Below are 20228 nucleotides of genomic sequence, written 5' to 3'. Positions count from 1 at the left end.
TGGTAATAATGATCCTATTTTGGATATGGTTGCATTTAAAGGTTTATATACAATCTACGCAATTGACCTGAGTTCTCAAAAGGAAACTATAAAGTCTAATCGAGTGGATACTTCTCTATACATTGAAAGAGGGGAGAGTGAAGAGGTTAATGCATATTGTTTGCTTTTGGAGGAAACAGAATTACAGATTAATACAGATAATGGTGTTATGATTAATATCACATAGGTTTTTTCTCATAAATAAATGGTTGGGGTATATGTTAATCAAATCAATCTTAATAAATTAACATCTTGTATTCAAAATCAAAAGCCTTGTATTATTAATGTTAATACAATTCAAAGAAAAGGAGCTGTAAGAATTGATGTTTTACTCACACACACACAAGTAAAAACACTAAATGATGTTGGATCACTTAAAATTAAAATGACGAAACCTATGTTAAAGAAATATTCAATAGACGAGTCAAGAGGAGGATTTCTCCCGTTTCTAATTCCTTTATTTGCTGGTTTAAGTGCGGCGGGAGCATTGACTGGTGGTATTTCAGCAGCGGTAAAAACTGCTAACGAAAGGAAGGCACAACTAAAAGCTCAAAAAGAATTGGAAAGACATAACAAGGAGTTGGAGAAACAAATTAGTGGAAGTGGTGTAATTGTAGATTTTGCTCAAAAACTTGAAAGTCTACCTGATAAAGCTAGATTGTTGGTTGGTGATATGCTTTCCTCTATCGCTCAAGCGGGTGTTAAACTAACTAAACGGGGTAATGGATTGTATCTTTCTCATAAATAAATGGATAAATGGTTTAAACAATTTGGAAAGAATACAACGTCAAATATAGAACTAGCCAAGTATTGTAAAACACTAAAAATTGATAATGTGGTAATCTGTATGAGAGATGAATTAATACATATAAATAAGAATACAAAGAATATTATTATGAATTTAGACACACAGAATGGTTCTCATTGGGTTTGTATTCATAATAGTCAGGATAAATATTATTTTGATAGTTATGGTATGCCACCACCTGTTGAAGTAATACAATTCTTACAGAATGGTGTTTATCAAACATTCCAAGTTCAAGAAATTAATTCTAAATGTTGTGGCCAATTATGTTTATATGTATTATTTCAACTCAACAATAATGAAAATTTTTATGATATCATTTTTTATCTAATATAAATGACCTATGTTGGAAAAGATGGTTCTATCTTTGGAAAATCCTCTCAGGATATTGATTTATCAAATTATTATACAAAGGCACAGGCTGAACGACAAAAATATAGTGTAAGTAAAAATATTAATATGAAGAATACTTATAAATTAATCAATTATCCAAACCCTACAGATGCGAATGACTTGATTAGATTCAGTGATTTATCACAATATATATCTTTAAAGAAAACAGCACGTTTTGTGAAACAAGTAAAATTTACAACCACAACACCTGGTTATACTGACCATACACCTTTCCTCATTGAATTTAACTACCTGCTTACAATTAAATTTTATAAAGAAGGACATTTAGTTAATATGCGAATTAATAAATGGGGGTATGATATGCCTGATTTAGGGTATAATTGGTCTTTTTCAATAAACATAGAAGACCTACATGATTTAAATCAGTCTCGTAAAGAAGAATATTATCCACTTGGTGAGGATAAGGATTTATGTGGAAGTACAATTAGTAAACAACAAATACGTGATTTTAAGAAAAGAAAAATATATGATAGTATAGCGATGGTTCGCATGACAAAGAAGGAAGGTAATGAGATAAGGATAGAAAGCCGAGGAATACAAACCGATTTGGTAGTGGGAAGATGGGGTGGTATTACCTGTCATAATATTAATCTCACATATATTTCTGATACATAAATGGCAGGAAGAAGACTACAAGAGAATTATAATTTTTGTATTCAAGGATACCTACAAGAAAAGGGTGCTCGGTATTACATACCTTATGATTTGGAGCATATACATGGGAATTTTGTCATTACAAACTGGCCTTATACTGATATTGTTAAACCCACAAATAGAGACTTGTTTAAAATATTAAATAAAAATGAACTTCTCAAAGTTATGAAATATAAAACTCTTTTAGAAATCGTCAACAAATCTTATTGGTATCCTATTATGAGAAAAATAATTATAGATACAAGAATATCTCAAAATCCAGATGAGTATATGTATAATATTCTTTGGGGTTCAAACTCAAGGGTAGCAAGGGATGAGGAAGGAGTTGAAGAAGAGAAGGAGGAAAGAGAGAAAAAGGAGAAGGAGGAAAGGGAGAGGGAGGAGAAGGAGGAGAGGGAGAAAAATGAGAAGGAGGAAAGGGAGAAAAGGGAGAAGGAGGAAAGGGAGAAAAGGGAGAAAAATGAGAAGGAGGAGAGGGAGAAAATGGAGGAGGAGGAGAGGGAGCAAAGAGAGAGGGAGGAAAAATATAAAAAGATGGAAATCATTGAGATTCATAAAAGATTGAGTGTATTAAAGCAAATAAATCAATCTCAACGCACCGAAGAGGAAATTAAAGAATTAACAACTCTTATGAAGATAATGGTTTCAAAAATAAGAACGTCAATGTCTTCAATTTCAGGGAGGAGATTTAAACGAGAAAGTGGTGAAGAAGAAGAAGAAGAAGAAGGGAAAGATTATGTGATTGATGATGTTGGTGTCATTGACTTTAGTTAGTTTTTATTTGTAAATAAATGGAGGAGAGAGTGAAGGCATTCCTTAGGATTCTTTATGTTTTAAAAATAAAGATTGAAATGTATATGTTGAAAACCAAAAAGGTTTTGATACTCTGTCGGAATTTTTCTGATAAATAAATATGAGTTATTGTCTCAAATGTAAAAAGAAAACTAAATCTAAAAATATCTCTTATGTTAAAGCTAAAAATAATAGAGTTTATCAAAAAGGAATATGTCAAGTATGTGGCTCTAAAAAGTGCCAATTCATCTCTCCTAAAAGAGGAGGAGACATACAAAAGTTTCTGTCAGGAAGTAAATTTACAACAACTGGAATTCCAGGGGAATTACACCTTCCAGGGTATTCTTTCTGTGGTCCAGGAACAAACTTGGATAAAAGATTAGATGAGGCTGACAATCCTAAACCTTGGTCTAAACCTACAAATAGGGTTGACGAAGTGTGTATGAAGCATGATATTGCTTATGGGAAAACCACTACGTTGACTGAAAAACATAAAGCCGACAGCGAAATGTTGTATAATTTGTCTTTGATACAAAATCCAACGTTGAGAGAGAAAGTTGATAGGTTTATTGTGAGAAATTTGATAAATGCTAAATTGAAACTTGGTCTTGGTTATTCCTCAAAAAACTATTAGGCTCTAATGATGTCATCAAGACTGAGGAGCTTTTGGCTGAAGAATTACACAAACCTATAATCACAAAGTTTAAAAGAAGGAAGGTTTATTCTAAATACACTGACCACATATGGTCCGCTGATTTAATTGAATTGAATAATGACAGGGGATACAGGTATGCTTTAACCGTTATTGATTTGAGGAGTAGATTTGCCTGGGTTGTCCCTTTAAAAAATAAAAGGGGTGATACTTTAATGTTAGCCTTTAAGCTAATATTTGATCGGGATAAAAGGAAACCAAAGAAGTTATGGACTGATGAGGGAACAGAGTTCTATAACAAAATATTCATGAAATTTCTTAAGGGGAAGGGTATTAAATTATACAGCACCTTTAATGAAGGAAAGGCAGTTGTTATTGAGCGTTTTAATCGTACTTTAAAAGAGAAATTATATAAAAAATTCACACAACTCGGTTCTCAAAAATGGGTGTATTTAATTCAGGATATTGTAGATAATTACAATAATACAGTTCATTCATCAACACAATCAAAACCATCAGAAACATTTACAAAATTAGAATATGAAAAGGAGATTAATTTGAGAAAGCCCAAGTTTAAAGTTGGTGATATTGTAAGAATATACAAATGGAAAAGTCATTTTGAGAAAGGTTATACACAAAAATGGACTCGTGAATTATTTAAAATCATTGATGTAATGGATACAGTCCCTTGGACCTACAAATTATATGATTTAAATGGAGAAGAAATCTTGGGTTCATTTTACTCACAAGAATTACAAAAAACACAAGTAAGCAGATAATACCCTTGAAAATAATAAATAAATAAATAAAATGTAATGGGGATACGTTTTTAAATCTGTGAACCCCAAACACAGAATCCCACAACTTTTTAGTTGGGGCTTAACTTTTGTGTGTGTATAATGGGGATACGTTTTTAAATCTGTGAACCCCAAACACAGAATCCCACAACTTTTTAGTTGGGGCTTAACTTTTGTGTGTGTATAATGGGGATACGTTTTTAAATCTGTGAACCCCAAACACAGAATCCCACAACTTTTTAGTTGGGGCTTAACTTTTGTGTGTGTATAATGGGGATACGTTTTTAAATCTGTGAACCCCAAACACAGAATCCCACAACTTTTTAGTTGGGGCTTAACTTTTGTGTGTGTATAATGGGGATACGTTTTTAAATCTGTGAACCCCAAACACAGAATCCCACAACTTTTTAGTTGGGGCTTAACTTTTGTGTGTGTATAATGGGGATACGTTTTTAAATCTGTGAACCCCAAACACAGAATCCCACAACTTTTTAGTTGGGGCTTAACTTTTGTGTGTGTATAATGGGGATACGTTTTTAAATCTGTGAACCCCAAACACAGAATCCCACAACTTTTTAGTTGGGGCTTAACTTTTGTGTGTGTGTGTATGTGCGAGTGAGTCATAATAATATACAAACCCTAACCCAACCCAAGCCCTAACCCAACCCCATCCCTAACCCAAACCCATCCCTAACCCAACCCATCCCTAACCCAACCCCATCCCTAACCCAACCCCATCCCTAACCCAACCCCATCCCTAACCCAACCCCATCCCTAACCCAACCCCATCCCTAACCCAACCCCAACCCTAACCCAACCCCATCCCTAACCCAACCCCATCCCTAACCCAACCCATCCCTAACCCTCACATTCAAAATCCCAACCCTAACCCAATCCCATCCCTAACCCAACCCCAACCCTAACCCTCACATTCAAAATCCCAACCCTAACCCAACCCATCCCTAACCCAACCCCATCCCTAACCCAACCCCATCCCTAACCCAACCCCAACCCTAACCCTCACATTCAAAATCCCAACCCTAACCCAACCCCATCCCTAACCCTCACATTCAAAATCCCACCCAAACCCTAACATAATCTTTCTTTTCTTCTTTTTTAAATACGTATTTCTTTTTTTTTTTTTCCTCTTCCTCCAATTCTGTCTTTCAAGGCTTTTAAGTTTGAAGAAGTAGAAATGGGAAGAAAGAATTTTCCAGCATTTTCTTCCTCGAACTTTCTTGATATTGCTTAAATCAAGCGTCATTAAATAAAGAACATTGTTCATTGCTTTAGAATCCAAAGAGTCTCCAAGAGGAACCCCACAGGTAGAGTCTCCAAAATAAAACCAACTTTCCAAGTTCCCAAGGTATAACCACATTCCTGTTGAGCCTCCAAGATAGGTATCACATTCCGAGTCATCAAAACAAAACCCCCATTCCGAGTCTCCAAAAATATAACCATCTTTCCAAGTCCCCAAGGTAAAACCACAATTTTCAGAAATATTGGGGGTTTCCGTGATAAGTCTCACATAGTATAACTGCGGACCATCAGGGAAAACTTCCCTTTCCCAATTTTTTAGGGTTTCTATGATGTGTCTCACATAGTATAACTGCGGACCATCAGGGAGAATTCCCATTTCACAATTTTTTAGGGTTTCTATGATGTGTCTCACATAGTATAACTGCGGACCATCAGGGAGAACTCTCCTTGCCCAATTTTTTAGGGTTTCTATGATGTGTCTCACATAGTATAACTGCGGACCATCAGGGAGAACTCTCCTTGCCCAATTTTTTAGGGTTTCTATGATGTGTCTCACATAGTATAACTGCGGACCATCAGGGAGAACTCTCCTTGCCCAATTTTTTAGGGTTTCTATGATGTGTCTCACATAGTATAACTGCGGACCATCAGGGAGAACTCTCCTTGCCCAATTTTTTAGGGTTTCTATGATGTGTCTCACATAGTATAACTGCGGACCATCAGGGAGAACTCTCCTTTCCCAATTTTCAGAAATTTGTGGGTCTCCAATGTATGACTTGTATTCTGGCTCATCAAGGTAGAACTTGTTCAGTGGGTTTTGTTTTGATAACTCACAACAAGTATCATCATGGTAAAACTCTTTTTCAGGATTTTGTGGATCTCCAAGGTATAACTCTTTGGCTGGGTCATCAAGGTAGAACTCGTTCTGGGGGTCTTGGTTGTTCAAAATGTCTTCAAACAAAAAAATAACTTCATCCCAAGTTGTGTTAAAAGCAGAATTTTCATTTCGTATCTCAGATACAATTTCCTGTGAAAGAAAATAACAATGTATTAATTTAATACAATATTTTTTATTTGTATAAATCAAGCTCTATGAATATTAAAATAAACTTTGTTAACTCTTACACGAGTCTCATCTTAAAAAAAAAAAAAAATTAAATAAATAAATAAATAAATAAACAAACTTACCTCCATTGATAAGAGGTTCGAGTCCAGTTCATCAATCTGAAGGTTGAGTTCTACACAGGTAGTAGGACTCCATGGAATAGCAAAGTTATCCCATTCCATTTCGGCATAGTAGTCCATTCTCAAGTGAAGCAGAAAGCGTGTTTGAAAAAGCCTGTGTGGTCGGTGCCTTTTATAAGGACTGGGTGTGTCTTCCTGTGGAAATTCCCTGGGCGTGTCTTAACTGGAAATGATGTGATGGAAATTCCCTGAAAATGATGTAATGTATTACCTGGAAATGATACAATGCTGAAGAGTTTATAAAGTGGGTGGGACTTAGCAAAAGTGGGAGGAGCTTAGCAAAAGTGGGCGGGGCTTAGTAAAAAGTGGGCGTGGCTTAACAAAAAGTGGGCGGGTCTAGTAAAAAATGGGCGTGGTTTACCAAAAAGTGGGCGGAGCTTACCAAAAAATGGTATGTGGCACTGGAGGCGCTCAAACAAGAACATTGAGGGAGGTTTACCATTTTATCTTAGCTCAGTTAAAATATCTTAATAAAGAACCAAACTCAAACATATTTTTTGTTAATATATTAGATGGTGAAGAGAGTTGTAGGAGAATTAAATTATTTCCCACGCATAAACAAATATTTGTAGGGTCGTTGTTTGAGTGGGTTATATTCACCAGATGATATTAAGAGTAAAAGGTTAAAAGGTCCATGAGGTCAGAAGGATCACAGGTGTTTAAGTGGTCTAATGAATAAGGATAACATGTCAAAAGGTTAGAAGGTTCGTAAAGAACAGGGTGAGAGAAATATAGGTGTTTAGGGGCAATGAGGGAGGGAAAGAATTAATATGGAAGTGAATGGGTCAATGTTTGAGTGGGTCAAAGATTAATCTGCCAGATGATATGTAGAAGAAGGATGATAGGTCTATAAGAGAAAACAAATATTTGTAGTGTTTGAGTGGTCTAATGAACAACATTAAGGATAGGTACTACAGACAAAAGGTTCATAAAGATGAGGGTGGGAGAAATAGAGGTGTTTATGATTTTTGAAAAAGACAAGGGGGTAAATGACATTAGATAGGGATTTCACATGTTAAACGGAGGTGTCCCAGAAGCAACATTATTACACTACTTATATCTATATCTAAAATTATATCCCCCCCTCTATTTACATGAAATGGTTTGGTCCATGAAATGTTTTGGTCCATTCGCAACGCCAAAGCGAACGGCGAACGCTTTACATGAAATGGTTTGGTGCATGAAATGTTTTGGTCCATTCGCAACGCCAAAGCGAACGGCGAACGGCTTGCGAGTACAGTGACAATCCCCCCGGGGTTTTTATTAGTTTTAAAACGGAGCTTGGCAACCGCTGGCGTTCTTTAGCCGGCAGCTTCGCCCGCCCGAACGCCGTTACAGTACCTTCGACCGCGAGTTGCTCGGACTTCACTTGACGGTCAGGCACTTCCGCCATCTGCTCGTGCGAGTACAGTGACAATCCCCCCCCCCCTCTATTTACATGAAATGGTTTTTATTAGTTTTAAAACATAGTTTAACGCCAACATAGCGCCAACATAGTTTGCAAACGTGAAATAAATGAATACGCTCTCAAATGTGCCATCCGAGGCAGAGTGTGTCCGCCACGTTCGGCACACGCGATAGCTCGCTGCTCTCTGATTGGTTGAATCGTTTTTTGGACATAGCTCGGTAAGTAATTGTCCGATTAATATGAAACCTTGAAAAGGCACATCCTCGGGTCCCCAGCAATATACCTGGCAAGTTTAAAGTATATCGGACCCGTGGTTGTCGAGAAACAGCGGTCACAGACAAACAAACGTACAAACGTACAAACGTACAAACGTACAAACAAACACACAGAGATTACTGGAATTATAGATAGATTAATACATTTGTGCAAAAGTATCTTTGAAATATACGATGAACACATCCTTTTATATACAATTTATTATTTTATATATATTTATTAATACAATTATATATATTAATACATTTGTGCAAAAGTATCTTTGAAATATATTATGAACACATCCTTTTTTTTCTTCTTTTTTTTTTCTTTTTTTGTATACAAGATCGAGGCTCGTGAAAGAGCTAACATTAATCACACAAAAAGACAAACCGACACACAAAACACAAAAAACAAGGGGAGCGGCAGACAAGATGGGGAGAGAGGGGGAAGGACACAAACACAACATTTGAGAGCAGGGACATCGGGAGGACTTGGGGGGAGGTGGGAGAGGAATAAAACATATGAACACTGCAAGGACTCTGGGGTGAATTACCGGGGGTAGAAAAATCAAGGTTTTCGATGGGGGAAGATAAGAGATGGTGGTGAACAGCTGTTTTAAAGACCTGGAGGGAGGAGTGGGATTGCAGGGAGTGGGGGAGTTTGTTCCAGAGGCGGGAGAAAAGGGGAATGAAAGAGTAAAGGTGAGCAGAGAGCCTAGACTTTGGCAGTTTAACCATAAGAGCGTTGCAGGCAGATCTTGTGCGACCTGAAGGAATGTTGGGGGGACAGAGCACAGAGAGAGCTGGGGGAGCAAGGCCGGAAAGGAGTCGGTAGAAGACAGAAAGACCACCAACCTGCCTGCGGTGAGTGAGTGAAAGGCCCTCGGAGTTGACTACATCGCAGGAGATTCCAATGATTCTGAAAGCTTTGGCCTCAACAGCGTGAAGCCGAGCAAGGTGTGAGGCAGGAGCACCAGCCCAGAGGGGGGAACAGTATTCCATTGAGCTGCGGATGAAAGCCTTGTATGTGGTGAGGAGCTCAGGTGTGCCAAGGAAGGACTTCGCACGACGGAGGATGCCCAGTCGGCGACTGGCTTTGGAGGCCAGCTTGGAAATGTGGTTTTCCCAAGAAAGATCATGGCAGATAGTGAGACCCAAAAGCTTGAGCGACAGAACTTCTTGGAGAGGATTGTTGAGAAAGTAGATGGGAGGGTTGTCCAGTCGGTCCTTTCGGAGAGACATTGTAAGAGTGTGAGATTTGTCAGGATTGAAAGACATGTTCCACTTGTTTGACCAGTCTGTGATTTTGTCCAGGTCTGCAGAGAGTGAGGAGGCTGCAGACTGCCGATCTGAGGGATGAGGAATGGAGCGGCAGATAGTGGAGTCATCAGCAAAGAGATAGAGAGGATTTTCCAGAGAGTCGGAGAGGTCATTGATGAAGACCAGAAATAGCACAGGGCCCAGAACACTACCTTGGGGAACTCCAGCCAGAACAGGAAGGGAAGATGAGAGAAATCCATTCAGGGCCACACGTTGCCTACGACCAGAGAGGAAATCCGCAAGCCATGAGTGGAGATTTCCCTGAATACCATAGGAGGTGAGTTTGGTGAGCAGAGCTGGGTGCCAGACCGTATCGAAGGCACGTGATATGTCAAGTGAGACAGCTCTGATTTCCTGATTGGCATTGAGGACCTCCATCCATTGTTGAGACAGCAGAAGCAACATGTCCAGAGTAGAATGACCTGGTCTGAATCCAAATTGATGATCAGAGATCAAGCCAATGGAGAAGAGGAAGGATTTGATATCTGAAGCAATGATGGATTCCATGACTTTGCTGATAATTGGGAGCAGGCTGATTGGTCTGTAGTTGCAAGGATCTGTTTTTGCACCTTTTTTGTGTAAAGCGGTAATGTTTGCTGATTTCCAAGATGCTGGCAGATGACCTTGAGCAAAAGAGAGGGTGAAAAGAACAGAGAGAGGGTGAGATAGAGTGGCAGAGCAGGATTTTAGGACCAGAGGGCTGATGCCATCTGGTCCAGTTGCAGAATCAGAGTCGAGGTTTGATAAAAACTTCTCCACCTTGTCAGGAGAGAAGGACACAGAGTCCAGGAGCAGTTGGGTTCGACTGGGAAAGGTGGGAACAGAGAGAGATGGGTTTGGGACACAAGATTTTGAGGTAAACACAGAGTTGAGGCATTCGGCTTTCTCACGTGCGGTGTCAACTGTGTAGCCATTTGAGGTAAGGGAGGGGATGGAGGGGGAACAAACACCAGAAACGGATTTGACCAGACGCCACCAGGATTTGGAGGAAGGAGACAGGTTTGAGAGTTCAATCTTGAGTGTGGAGAGATAGTGCTTCCTGGCACTCCTGAGGGTAGAAACACACTTGTTTCGAGCTTGGTGGAAGGAACTGAGATTGCCTTCAGTTGGATTTGCCTTCCAAGACGCAAAGGCAAGTTGTTTCAAGGCAACTGCCTCACCACAAGATTCAGTGTACCATGGACGGGAGGAAGGGTAAAACAACTGAAGACGAGATGGGATAAATCTGTGCATGAGAGAGAGCAGTTTGCTTTGGAAGAATTCCCAGGAAGAATTGATGTCAGAGGCAGTGGAGATGGGAGACCAGTCCAGTTGATTGATGGCTGCTTCCAGACCTTGCCAGTCGGCCTGAGTGAAATGCCAGACTCGTCGGCGCTGAGGAGGCTCTCTGAGAATGGCCAGAGAGATGTCCACTTTAACAAGCACATGATCAGAAGAACCGATTGGAGCAGAAGAAGAGCAGCAGACATTTGCAGGGAAGTTAGTCATAACCAAGTCCAGAAGAGAAGATACTCCATTTACCGAGATCCGGGTCACGAAATTGACAGATTGTGTCAGTCCCAATGAGTCGCAGAAGTCCTTTGCTGAGGTGCCATGGCTGGTGAGAGATGAACCCACACCCAGCCAGCTGGCATGATGACAGTTGAAGTCGCCACATATGAGGAAGAGAGAGTTTGGATGAGTTGATAGAAGTTGGTCCATGTTGTCCGACAGAGAAATGTAAATGGAGTCATCACTGTTTGGAGGACGGTACAGAACACATGAACAAAAGGTGGGAGCGGAGAGGAAGCCGTAGCCAGAGGTACTCCTGTGGGTGGGGTGGAGAGAGGGCAGTGCAGGGAGAATGAGGAAGAGAGTTTTTGATAAAGATAGCCACCCCACCACCAGGACGAGGATCAAGTCTATCGTTCCGGAGGAGGGAGTAACCAGGAAGAGATATTAAGGAATCAGAGACGTCTTGAAGGAGGAAAGTTTCTGTTAAGCAGATCAAGTCTGGATTTTCAGAAGCAACCTGAATGGAGAGATCAATCAGGTTTGAGTGAAGGCCCCGGATGTTTGAGGTCCATACCGTTAGTGAGGAGAGAGGGGGAGCATCAGGTGCAGGACAGGGGAGGGGAGGGGTAGGGTCAGGTGAAGGGTGAGAGGGGGATGTAGGAAGAGCAGTTGATAGTGTGTCAGAGATTACAGAAGAGTTACAAGAAAGGGAAGGATGAGGAGGACGAAAGGTTTGATGGTGATGGAATGAGGCACAGTGAGAGTTTGTTTGAGGGGGGGGCAGAGGAAAGTAGAAGGTTGGGGGAGGTGGATGTATGACATAGGAGGGAGAGGAAGTGAGGAGGAGGCAGCTTTGAGAAGGAGGTGGGAGGAGGGAGAATTTGGGAGGGATGGTTGGGGGGGAGATTTGAAGGGGAGGGGCAAGGGGGGAGTTTAGAAAGTGGATGATTAATGAAAGATGAACATATATAACAAATTGGGTTTGTTGTGATTTTCAAGTTAGCGATTCGTTTAAGAACGATGGAGGAGGGATGGAATGAATGAGAATTTAGAGCATGGAGTGATTTGGAATCATAAGAGATTGAAATTTTTTTTCAAATGGAATGAGTTGAAGAGGAAATTGAGGAAATTTTATATACAATTTATTATTTTATATATATTTATTAATACAATTATTTATATTAATACATTTATGCAAAATTATCTTTGAAATATATTCTGAACACATCCTTTTATATACAATTTATTATTATATATATATTTATTAATACAATTATCTCTATTAATACATTTGTGCAAAATTATTTTTGAAATATATTATAAACACATCCTTTTATATACAATTTATTATTTTATACATATTTATTAATCCAATTATTTATATTAATACATTTGTGCAAAAGTATCTTTGAAATATATTATGAACACATCCTTTTATATAGAATTTATTATTATATATATATTTATTAATACAATTATTTCTATTCATACATTTGTGCAAAATTATCTTTGAAATATATTATGAACACATGCTTTTACGGTATATACAATTTATTATTATATATATATTTATTAATACAAATTTGTTGTTGTTGTTGTTTCACAGCACCACTTGGTTGTCTGCAACATAAGGGTGAAAGGTGTGAGGGGAGCTCGGCGGGTGAAGTACCAACCGAGACTGAAGGTGTGGAGGTTGAAAGAGGTGACAGTGAGGAAGGCATTAAAAGAGAGGCTGAGTATGGTAGAGGATGATGTGGTTGAGCTTGAAAGTGGTTGGACGTCAATGAAAGATAGTCTGTTGGAAGCCGTTGGTGAGGTATGTGGATGGACAAAAGGACCACCGAGGCACTCGGAAACATGGTGGTGGGATGATGAAGTTGGAAAGAAGATTGACGAGAAGAGGAAGAAGTTCAAGGAGTGGCAGAAGGCGAAGGGTATGGGAGCAGAAAAGGCAGAGCATGAAAGTTATAAGGCAGCCAAGAAGGCTGCAAAGAAAGAGGTCGCAAAGGCGCAGGAGGCATGTAGGAAAATGTTCGGAGAACGCTTGGATTTGGAAGAGGGTCAGAGAGCGGTATTCAGGATTGCAAAGCAGATAGCGAAAGCGAGGTGTTATGTGATGGGGGTGAGTTGCTTGAAGGATGAAGTGGGACAAATCGTTGTGGACCCAGATGGAATTAAAGGAAGATGGAAGAGATATATGGAAATACTGTTGAATGCAGAGAATGAATGGGATGGCAACATAGAGAGTAACCCAGTTTTAGGACAGGCAGAGAAGATAACCGAGAAGGAAGTTGAGGAAGCGATAAAAGCAATGAAGAGTAGAAAAGCGGGAGGGCCGACGGGAGTTGTGGGAGATATGTTGAAGGCAGCGGGAAGTTGGGGTGTGAAGAGAATGACAGAGATCTGCAATCTGGTGGTGGAATCTGGTGGTGGATTGGGAACTGAGTACCCTCGTCCCTCTATACAAGAGGAAAGGTGACCCTCTGGACTGTGGCTCGCATCGAGCGATAAAGTTATTGGAGCATGGAATGAAGATATTGGAAAGGGTGTTGGAGAGGAGAATAAGGAAGAAAGTGAAGATTGACCAAATGCAGTTTGGATTTATGCCAGGAAGAGGAACGACAGACGCGCTTTTTATTGTGAGGCAGTTGCAGGAGAAGTACATGGAGAAGAGGCAGATGTTGTTTCTTGGGTTTGTTGATCTGGAGAAAGCATTCGATAGGGTTACACGTGAAGTAGTGACATGGGCATTGAGGAAGTTAGGAGTGGAGGAATGGTTGATCAGAGTTGTGATGGCAATGTACAAAAGAGCACGCACAGCTGGAAGGACGAAGGACTGGAACAGTGGTGAGTTTGAGGTGAAGGTGGGAGTGCATCAGGGGTCGGTACTAAGTCCACTACTATTTGTAGCTGTGATGGAGGTGCTGGCTCAGAACGTAAAGGAGGGTTTACCGTGGGACTTGTTGTATACAGATGATCTGGTGTTGATTGCGGAAAGTATGGATGGACTGAAGGAGAAGATGGACAAGTGGAAGGAATGTATGGAGACAAAAGGTCTGAAGGTGAATATCGGAAAAACGTAGGTGATGGCAAGTGGTAAAGCATGTGGTGAGGTGGAAAGAACTGGGAAGTGGCCGTGTGCTGTGTGCAGGAAGGGTGTCAGAGTGAATTCCATTCAATGTACAATGTGCGCTGAGTGGGTTCATCAAAAATGTAGTGGTTTGAGAGGGTCATTAACCAGTGTGGCAGGTACATTCAAGTGTAAGGTGTGCACAGAGGGAGCTGCAGATGGAGGAAATGTTGAGTTGGATCTTGGAGACGGTGTGAAGCTGGAAGGTGTAAAAACATTTTGTTACCTCGGAGACATGCTGAATGGAGAAGGTGGATCAGACTCGGCAACGGTTGCTGGAGTGAGATGTGCATGGAAGATGTTTCGGGAACTGAGTGGCGTGTTGATGAGGAGGGGAGTGTCGTTGAAGCTGAAGGGAAAGGTGTATGCTGCATGTGTGAGAAGTGTTATGATTTATGGGAGCGAGACATGGGTAATGAACGTAGAGCAGCAACGAAGGCTGGAAAGGGTGGAAATGCGAATGGTTCGGTGGATGTGTGGAGTATCGTTGAGAGAGAGGAAGACAAATGATGAATTGCGAAAGATGATGGGAATAGAGCCTGTGATGGATGCTGTGAAGAGAAACAGTTTGAGATGGTTTGGTCATGTGTTGAGGAAGGATGAAAGTGACTGGTTGAGAAGAGTGATGGAAATGAATGTAGAAGGAAGTAGAGGACGGGGAAGACGGAGAAAGACTTGGCTAAAGATGGGCAAAGAAGAAATGCGGGCAACGGGGTTAACAAGGGGAGATGCAGAAAATAGGGCAAAATGGAGAAGATTGTCATGGGGACCGCAAGGCCGCAAGGAAGACAGCAAGGAAGATTGTCATACCCCCCGCTCTTGCAGGGAAAATGGCCTTAAAATGCCTATTGTTGTTGTATTAAATATATATATTTATTAATACAATTATTTATATTAATACATTTGTGCAAAATTATCTTTGAAATATATTCTGAACACATCCTTTTGTATACAATTTATTATTTTATATATATTTATTAATACAATTATTTATATTAATACATTTTTGCAAAAGTATCTTTGAAATATATTATAAACACATCCTTTTATATACAATTTATTATTATATATATATTTATTATTACATTTATTTATATTAATACATTTGTGCAAAGTATCTTTGAAATATATTATAAACACATCCTTTTATATACAATTTATTATTATATATATTTATTATTACAATTATTTATATTAATACATTTGTGCAAAAGTATCTTTGAAATATATTATGAACACATCCTTTTATATACAATTTATTATTTTATATATATTTATTAATACAATTATTTATATTAATACATTTGTGCAAAAGTATCTTTGAAATATATTATGAACACATCCTTTTATATACAATTGATTATTTAATATTATTTTATAGTATACAAAAAAACCAAAAAAAAAACAGCCTTTTCCTTTTTATGAAACCTTTAAGGTAGAAACAACAATGTTCCAAGGATAAGTATGGATGTCCACTTGTGAAAATCCACGTTATGAGTGTACAATGGCCCTTTCGGATGACGCTCCATCACTTTTTTTGCCTTTTAACAAATTGTGGCCTCAAGTTAACCCCATTAAAATGTGCAAACTGGCCGTTAATAGTAGTTCTGTAGTTTGGGGAAGGGAAGGGAGGAGTGGTCTAAGCGGAATTTGAAATAGTAGTGGGAAGGGTGTGATGGAGTAAAGTGAAGTGAAAAGGGGATATTTATTTATTTATTTATTCTGTTTAAATGTTTTGGGATTTACGGAAAAGTGAATGCAAAACCATATGCACGGCATCCTCCTTTTCCTGCTGTGGATTCACAGCCACGCCATTCCTCTTTCAAATTTCCACTTCACACCTGCCGTCTTGTCGACATTTTGGAATGCAGTGTTCAGATATGCTCGACAGAGCAGATGGAATTGCAAGTGCTTCGGTTCCTGAATGAATAACAAAAAAATGTAATCGTAATCGTAATCTTACATCCACTTTAATGCCTCAAACAGCTAAACAAGCTCCGGCTTGCCATATGATGGTAGCCAGGCCTGAAATGGAGTACCGCTGTACTTCAACATAAATCATCTCCTCCAACGCCTCCATAAATCAGGTACCGCAAGACGGAATGTGCTTTCAGTTTCTCCCTTCACGTCTCTCCGAAATGCGAAGAATGTTTAGCACTCGGTACGTGTATCACTTCACTTTGAGGACGCGGCACACCTTGGAAAGAGCTTTTGGGTTCATTTTTTATTGCTACGTACTAAAAAAATAAAATAATTTAGTTTTGAGTTTGACTACAGTGCAAGCAAATTATTCTCCAGTTGATACTTTATTTATTTTTTAACATTGACCTAAGGCTTCGAGAGAAACTTGTACACAAGTCACAGGCAGGACAAGGAGAATAGTACATATCGGTGTAACTTTACCTGAATTACCTGAATGACCTTACCACACCTTACCTTACCTTAATGAATACCTTACCTTACCTGAATTACCTGAATTACAAGGACATTCGTAGGGAATGGTAAATAATATGGTGTGTGAGATTTGAACCTGGGTTCTGATCATCATGACCCATGGACCATCGGTTTAGATGGAAACACTGAACAAGCTAACAAGATACGTTTGGCAATCGGCCTATTTGGCCTATTTGGTTATAATTCTCTGGACCAGTCTTGGCTGTCTCATCTGCATTTGTCCCCCTGCTGGGGGAAATCTGATGAAAAGAGAAATTCAGGTGAAGGCGTCAGCAGCAGGCGCTCAATCGGCCAAAAGTGAAATGGAATAATGGTTAGAGTGTCCACTCTGGTTCTGGAAGGAAATAGTCGCCACTGACAGACATCAACAGAGGCTGAAGATCTGTGAGCACAACCAGGTGAGGAGGATTGTGGGAGTGAAAGGGTCGATAGAAGGAGGATGCACAAATTGAGGGAGGACGTTGGTGTAGAAATAAGTTTGACGGGGAGATTTGTTAAGAAGCCAGCTGAAGTGGGTTGGATACTTAATACGGATAGAGGAAAAGAGAATGGCAAAGAGAGCGGATAGGTTGAGGGAGCGAGGAGTGAGAAAAAGAGGTAGGTCTTGGCTGAGATGGGAAGATTTCATGAGCATGGATATGAATAAGATGGGGGTGGTTGTTGAGTGGAGAGAGTTGGCTGAGGACAGAGGGAAATGGAGGGTATCATGGTCTAGGCAGGGCAGAAGCTTGGTATCATTGGGCTTCACTCCTTATAGAGGGGAGAGTGGAAGAAGAGGATTCAGCACTTCCATGTTTATTATTGTTCATTCTGCCGGATGTTGGCTTAGCGGTTAGGGTGCCGGCTTGGGATCCTAGGATCCTGGGTTCGAATCCTGGTCGATCGCTGAATTAACGCCAAGGGGGTTGACTCAGCCTGTCATCCTTCCGACGTCGGCATATTGAATACCAGGTCACTTTTAATTCCCTGTGTGTCGCAAGAGGCGACTAACGGGGTTGGTGGCAGGAATGGCATCCGACGATAAAACATTGCTTCAAAAAAGGGAACCAAGGTGCCCAAAAAAGGCCAACCCCTGCTCTGCGGGGAAAAATGGCCTCTAAAGGTGGTTCTTTTTCGTTCTTATTCTACAACTACTACTTTAATGGTCACAAACAATTGCACCTTTATTTGTGTGGTTGACTGTGGGAAGATTGGCCGAATTCTTTCACAAACTGGCTGGCCAGGCCTAGATCAAGATGAATGATATGTCTTCTGAACTTTGAAATGTAAAATGATGTCGTTTTTGCAAACGCCTTTTTTGGGAGTTAATGGTGGGATCTTTTGTGACGTGTGGATCATATTTGCTTGCAGGTCCTGCCGAAGGCGGTGTTGGTGAACGTTTAAAGCACCGCAAACAATGGCGAATGGAGGAGCCTGGTAATGAATTGCTGTTGCAAAGTCTTCATCCTGCACCAAATAAAACCAGGAAGAAACCCCTCAAAGGAAACACCGACTACCTGCAAATGTTTGAGGTAACAGAGGAAGCGGTGAAGGGGAGAACCGATGGCAGTGAAGAAGAACCCACATCTCACATCCACAAGGATTACAATGGGATATCAAGGCGGGTGCCTGGAGCCTCACAAAAGGCCGCCGATGGAAGCATGGCCCGCCAAGGCAAGAGCGCTGGCCACGATACGGTCTCAGAAACGATCGAAGCTGTCCTGAGGCATGCCCGTCGCTACTATAGACATCGTCATCACGGCCGAAAACAGAAGTTGAAACTGACCATGGAGGGACGGAATAAGAAGAAGAAAAAGAAGAAGAGAGGTCGATCGCTCTACTCTCAGCAATAGCCAGATCTAAAGGAAAGACGTGAATTGCAATTTGTTGAGTTATTGTAAATTTGCACAAAGTTTTTGCTCTTCTGAACAGTCAAATTTATACAACACACTCGCATGCAGAAGGCGAAAAGGCCTCCTGGGATGGAGCGTCTATAGTTTATCTACTTGGATGGTTCATCTTTCCCATCCAGGTCCACGAAGTGATGAGTGCTTCTCAGCACTAAGTCATTGGCTGAGAAGTCAAGCATTAGGCTTGATTTCTCAACCAATGATGGTGAAAGGAAATCGTCTTCACGTTCCCAAATGTAGTCTTTTTTGTGTCATGGATGCTGGAATTGTCTTCACCTTGCTTTTGCAACCCTTTTCCATTCAAAACACTTTACGCATGACCCAAAAACACTTTCTCTTCAATTTGTTGGATCGCGATGGTCGTGTCGTTGCAAAATTACAGCGATTGTCAACACGGGAAGAAAAGTGAGGAAACTGTGCGTTCTGGATGCTGAATGTATAAGCAATTTGCTCCCGTCTGGAAAAGGTCTCGTTGTGGTAGAGTCGGCCTGGGACGTCAACGCTGTACTACAAGGTGGTCTTGGAATGACACGGTGAGCCTTGGACAGGTACAATGGACTTCTGTGACCCTGTGCTCATTTCGACAGAACTTGATGGAAGAAATTTATCCTCGCGAAAGACTTTGGAGTAGGACACCATCGTTCTTCAAAAGTAAAGTTACTTATAGACGTAGAAGTGGAGTTCCAACATTAATAAAAACTTCTACATGTCCTGTAGACACAAAAGGTGCGTGTGCTGTTGAGAGCAGAATGATGAATGTACATATTTCCCGAAATGGAGCAAACCAAAATTTTGGAGCCTTTCTGATTCTATTTCCTAGAATTCAACTTGCTTTGCCGATTCATCTGGAGCAACTCTTACATTCACATGTCGAAGTTATTGTTTGTACGACTGCAACGCGGACCTTTTTCAAAAATATAAAGCTCTTTTATTCTTTTCTTTTTTACACTGTTTACTTATGATAGCGCTTCTTAAGCCTTATTGAACACTCGGGCTCTGAATGTTTTAGGATTTTGGTTATGGTTGTACATTGCGTGTGTGAATTAGCTATTTGTAATATAAAGATGCTATTATTGCACTAAGTTTGTAAACAAAACACAGAGATTTAAAAAGTAAGATTGTAAAAGGGCTACGAATGACCACTTTTTAAACTTCCCCTGGACGACTGCCTGAAAATGCTTTGGCAACTGCTTTTAAATAAAATGATGGTGCACATTCTCCTGCGCACATGGCCACACGGATCCGCTGCGTTGCGTCAACTACTGTACTACTACGTTACCGGTCTCGATTATTCCTGACTTTTTGTGGTGTCGGGTGAAGTTTTTGGCCCGAGTCTTTCACAAACTGGCTGGCTTATAGTGGGGAACCATTTGAAACGAGGTGACTTGGGCAGGAAGTTTGAATTTGTTGAGGGTGGTGGCGATAACGCAGTTACACGCCTTGTGAGTTACTGTGGGAACTTCTAATGTCTCCAAATAATCCTAGCAAAATGGAACGCCCTCCATGACCATCTGAGGGATGGCGCACTTTGTTGGTACACTCTCCAAGCGAAGCACCGATCCGACAGTTTATAATCACACCAGGAATCAAACCCAGACTGAGCTCAAAGGTAAGTGTG

General features: G+C 40.4%; 1 protein-coding gene across 1 annotated transcript in view; it reads left to right on the top strand.

Annotated features, from left to right (window-relative positions):
* LOC137420735 (uncharacterized) overlaps positions 1-19851 on the top strand; it is a 43000-nt gene extending 23149 nt beyond the window's left edge. The window contains exon 2 of the mRNA XM_078772372.1: positions 18072-19851. Within this exon, the coding sequence (XP_078628498.1) occupies positions 18072-18553 (482 nt within the window). The 3' untranslated portion in view covers positions 18554-19851. The remainder of the gene's footprint in view (positions 1-18071) is intronic.
* The last annotated feature ends 377 nt before the right edge of the window (positions 19852-20228 follow it).

The sequence above is a fragment of the Myxine glutinosa genome, chromosome 2 (genome assembly GCF_964187855.1).
Source record: "Myxine glutinosa chromosome 2, kmMyxGlut1.1, whole genome shotgun sequence".
Classification (NCBI taxonomy): Eukaryota; Metazoa; Chordata; class Myxini; order Myxiniformes; family Myxinidae; genus Myxine; species Myxine glutinosa.
Note: the sequence above shows the minus strand (reverse complement) of the source record. Positions and strands in the feature narration are given on the sequence as shown.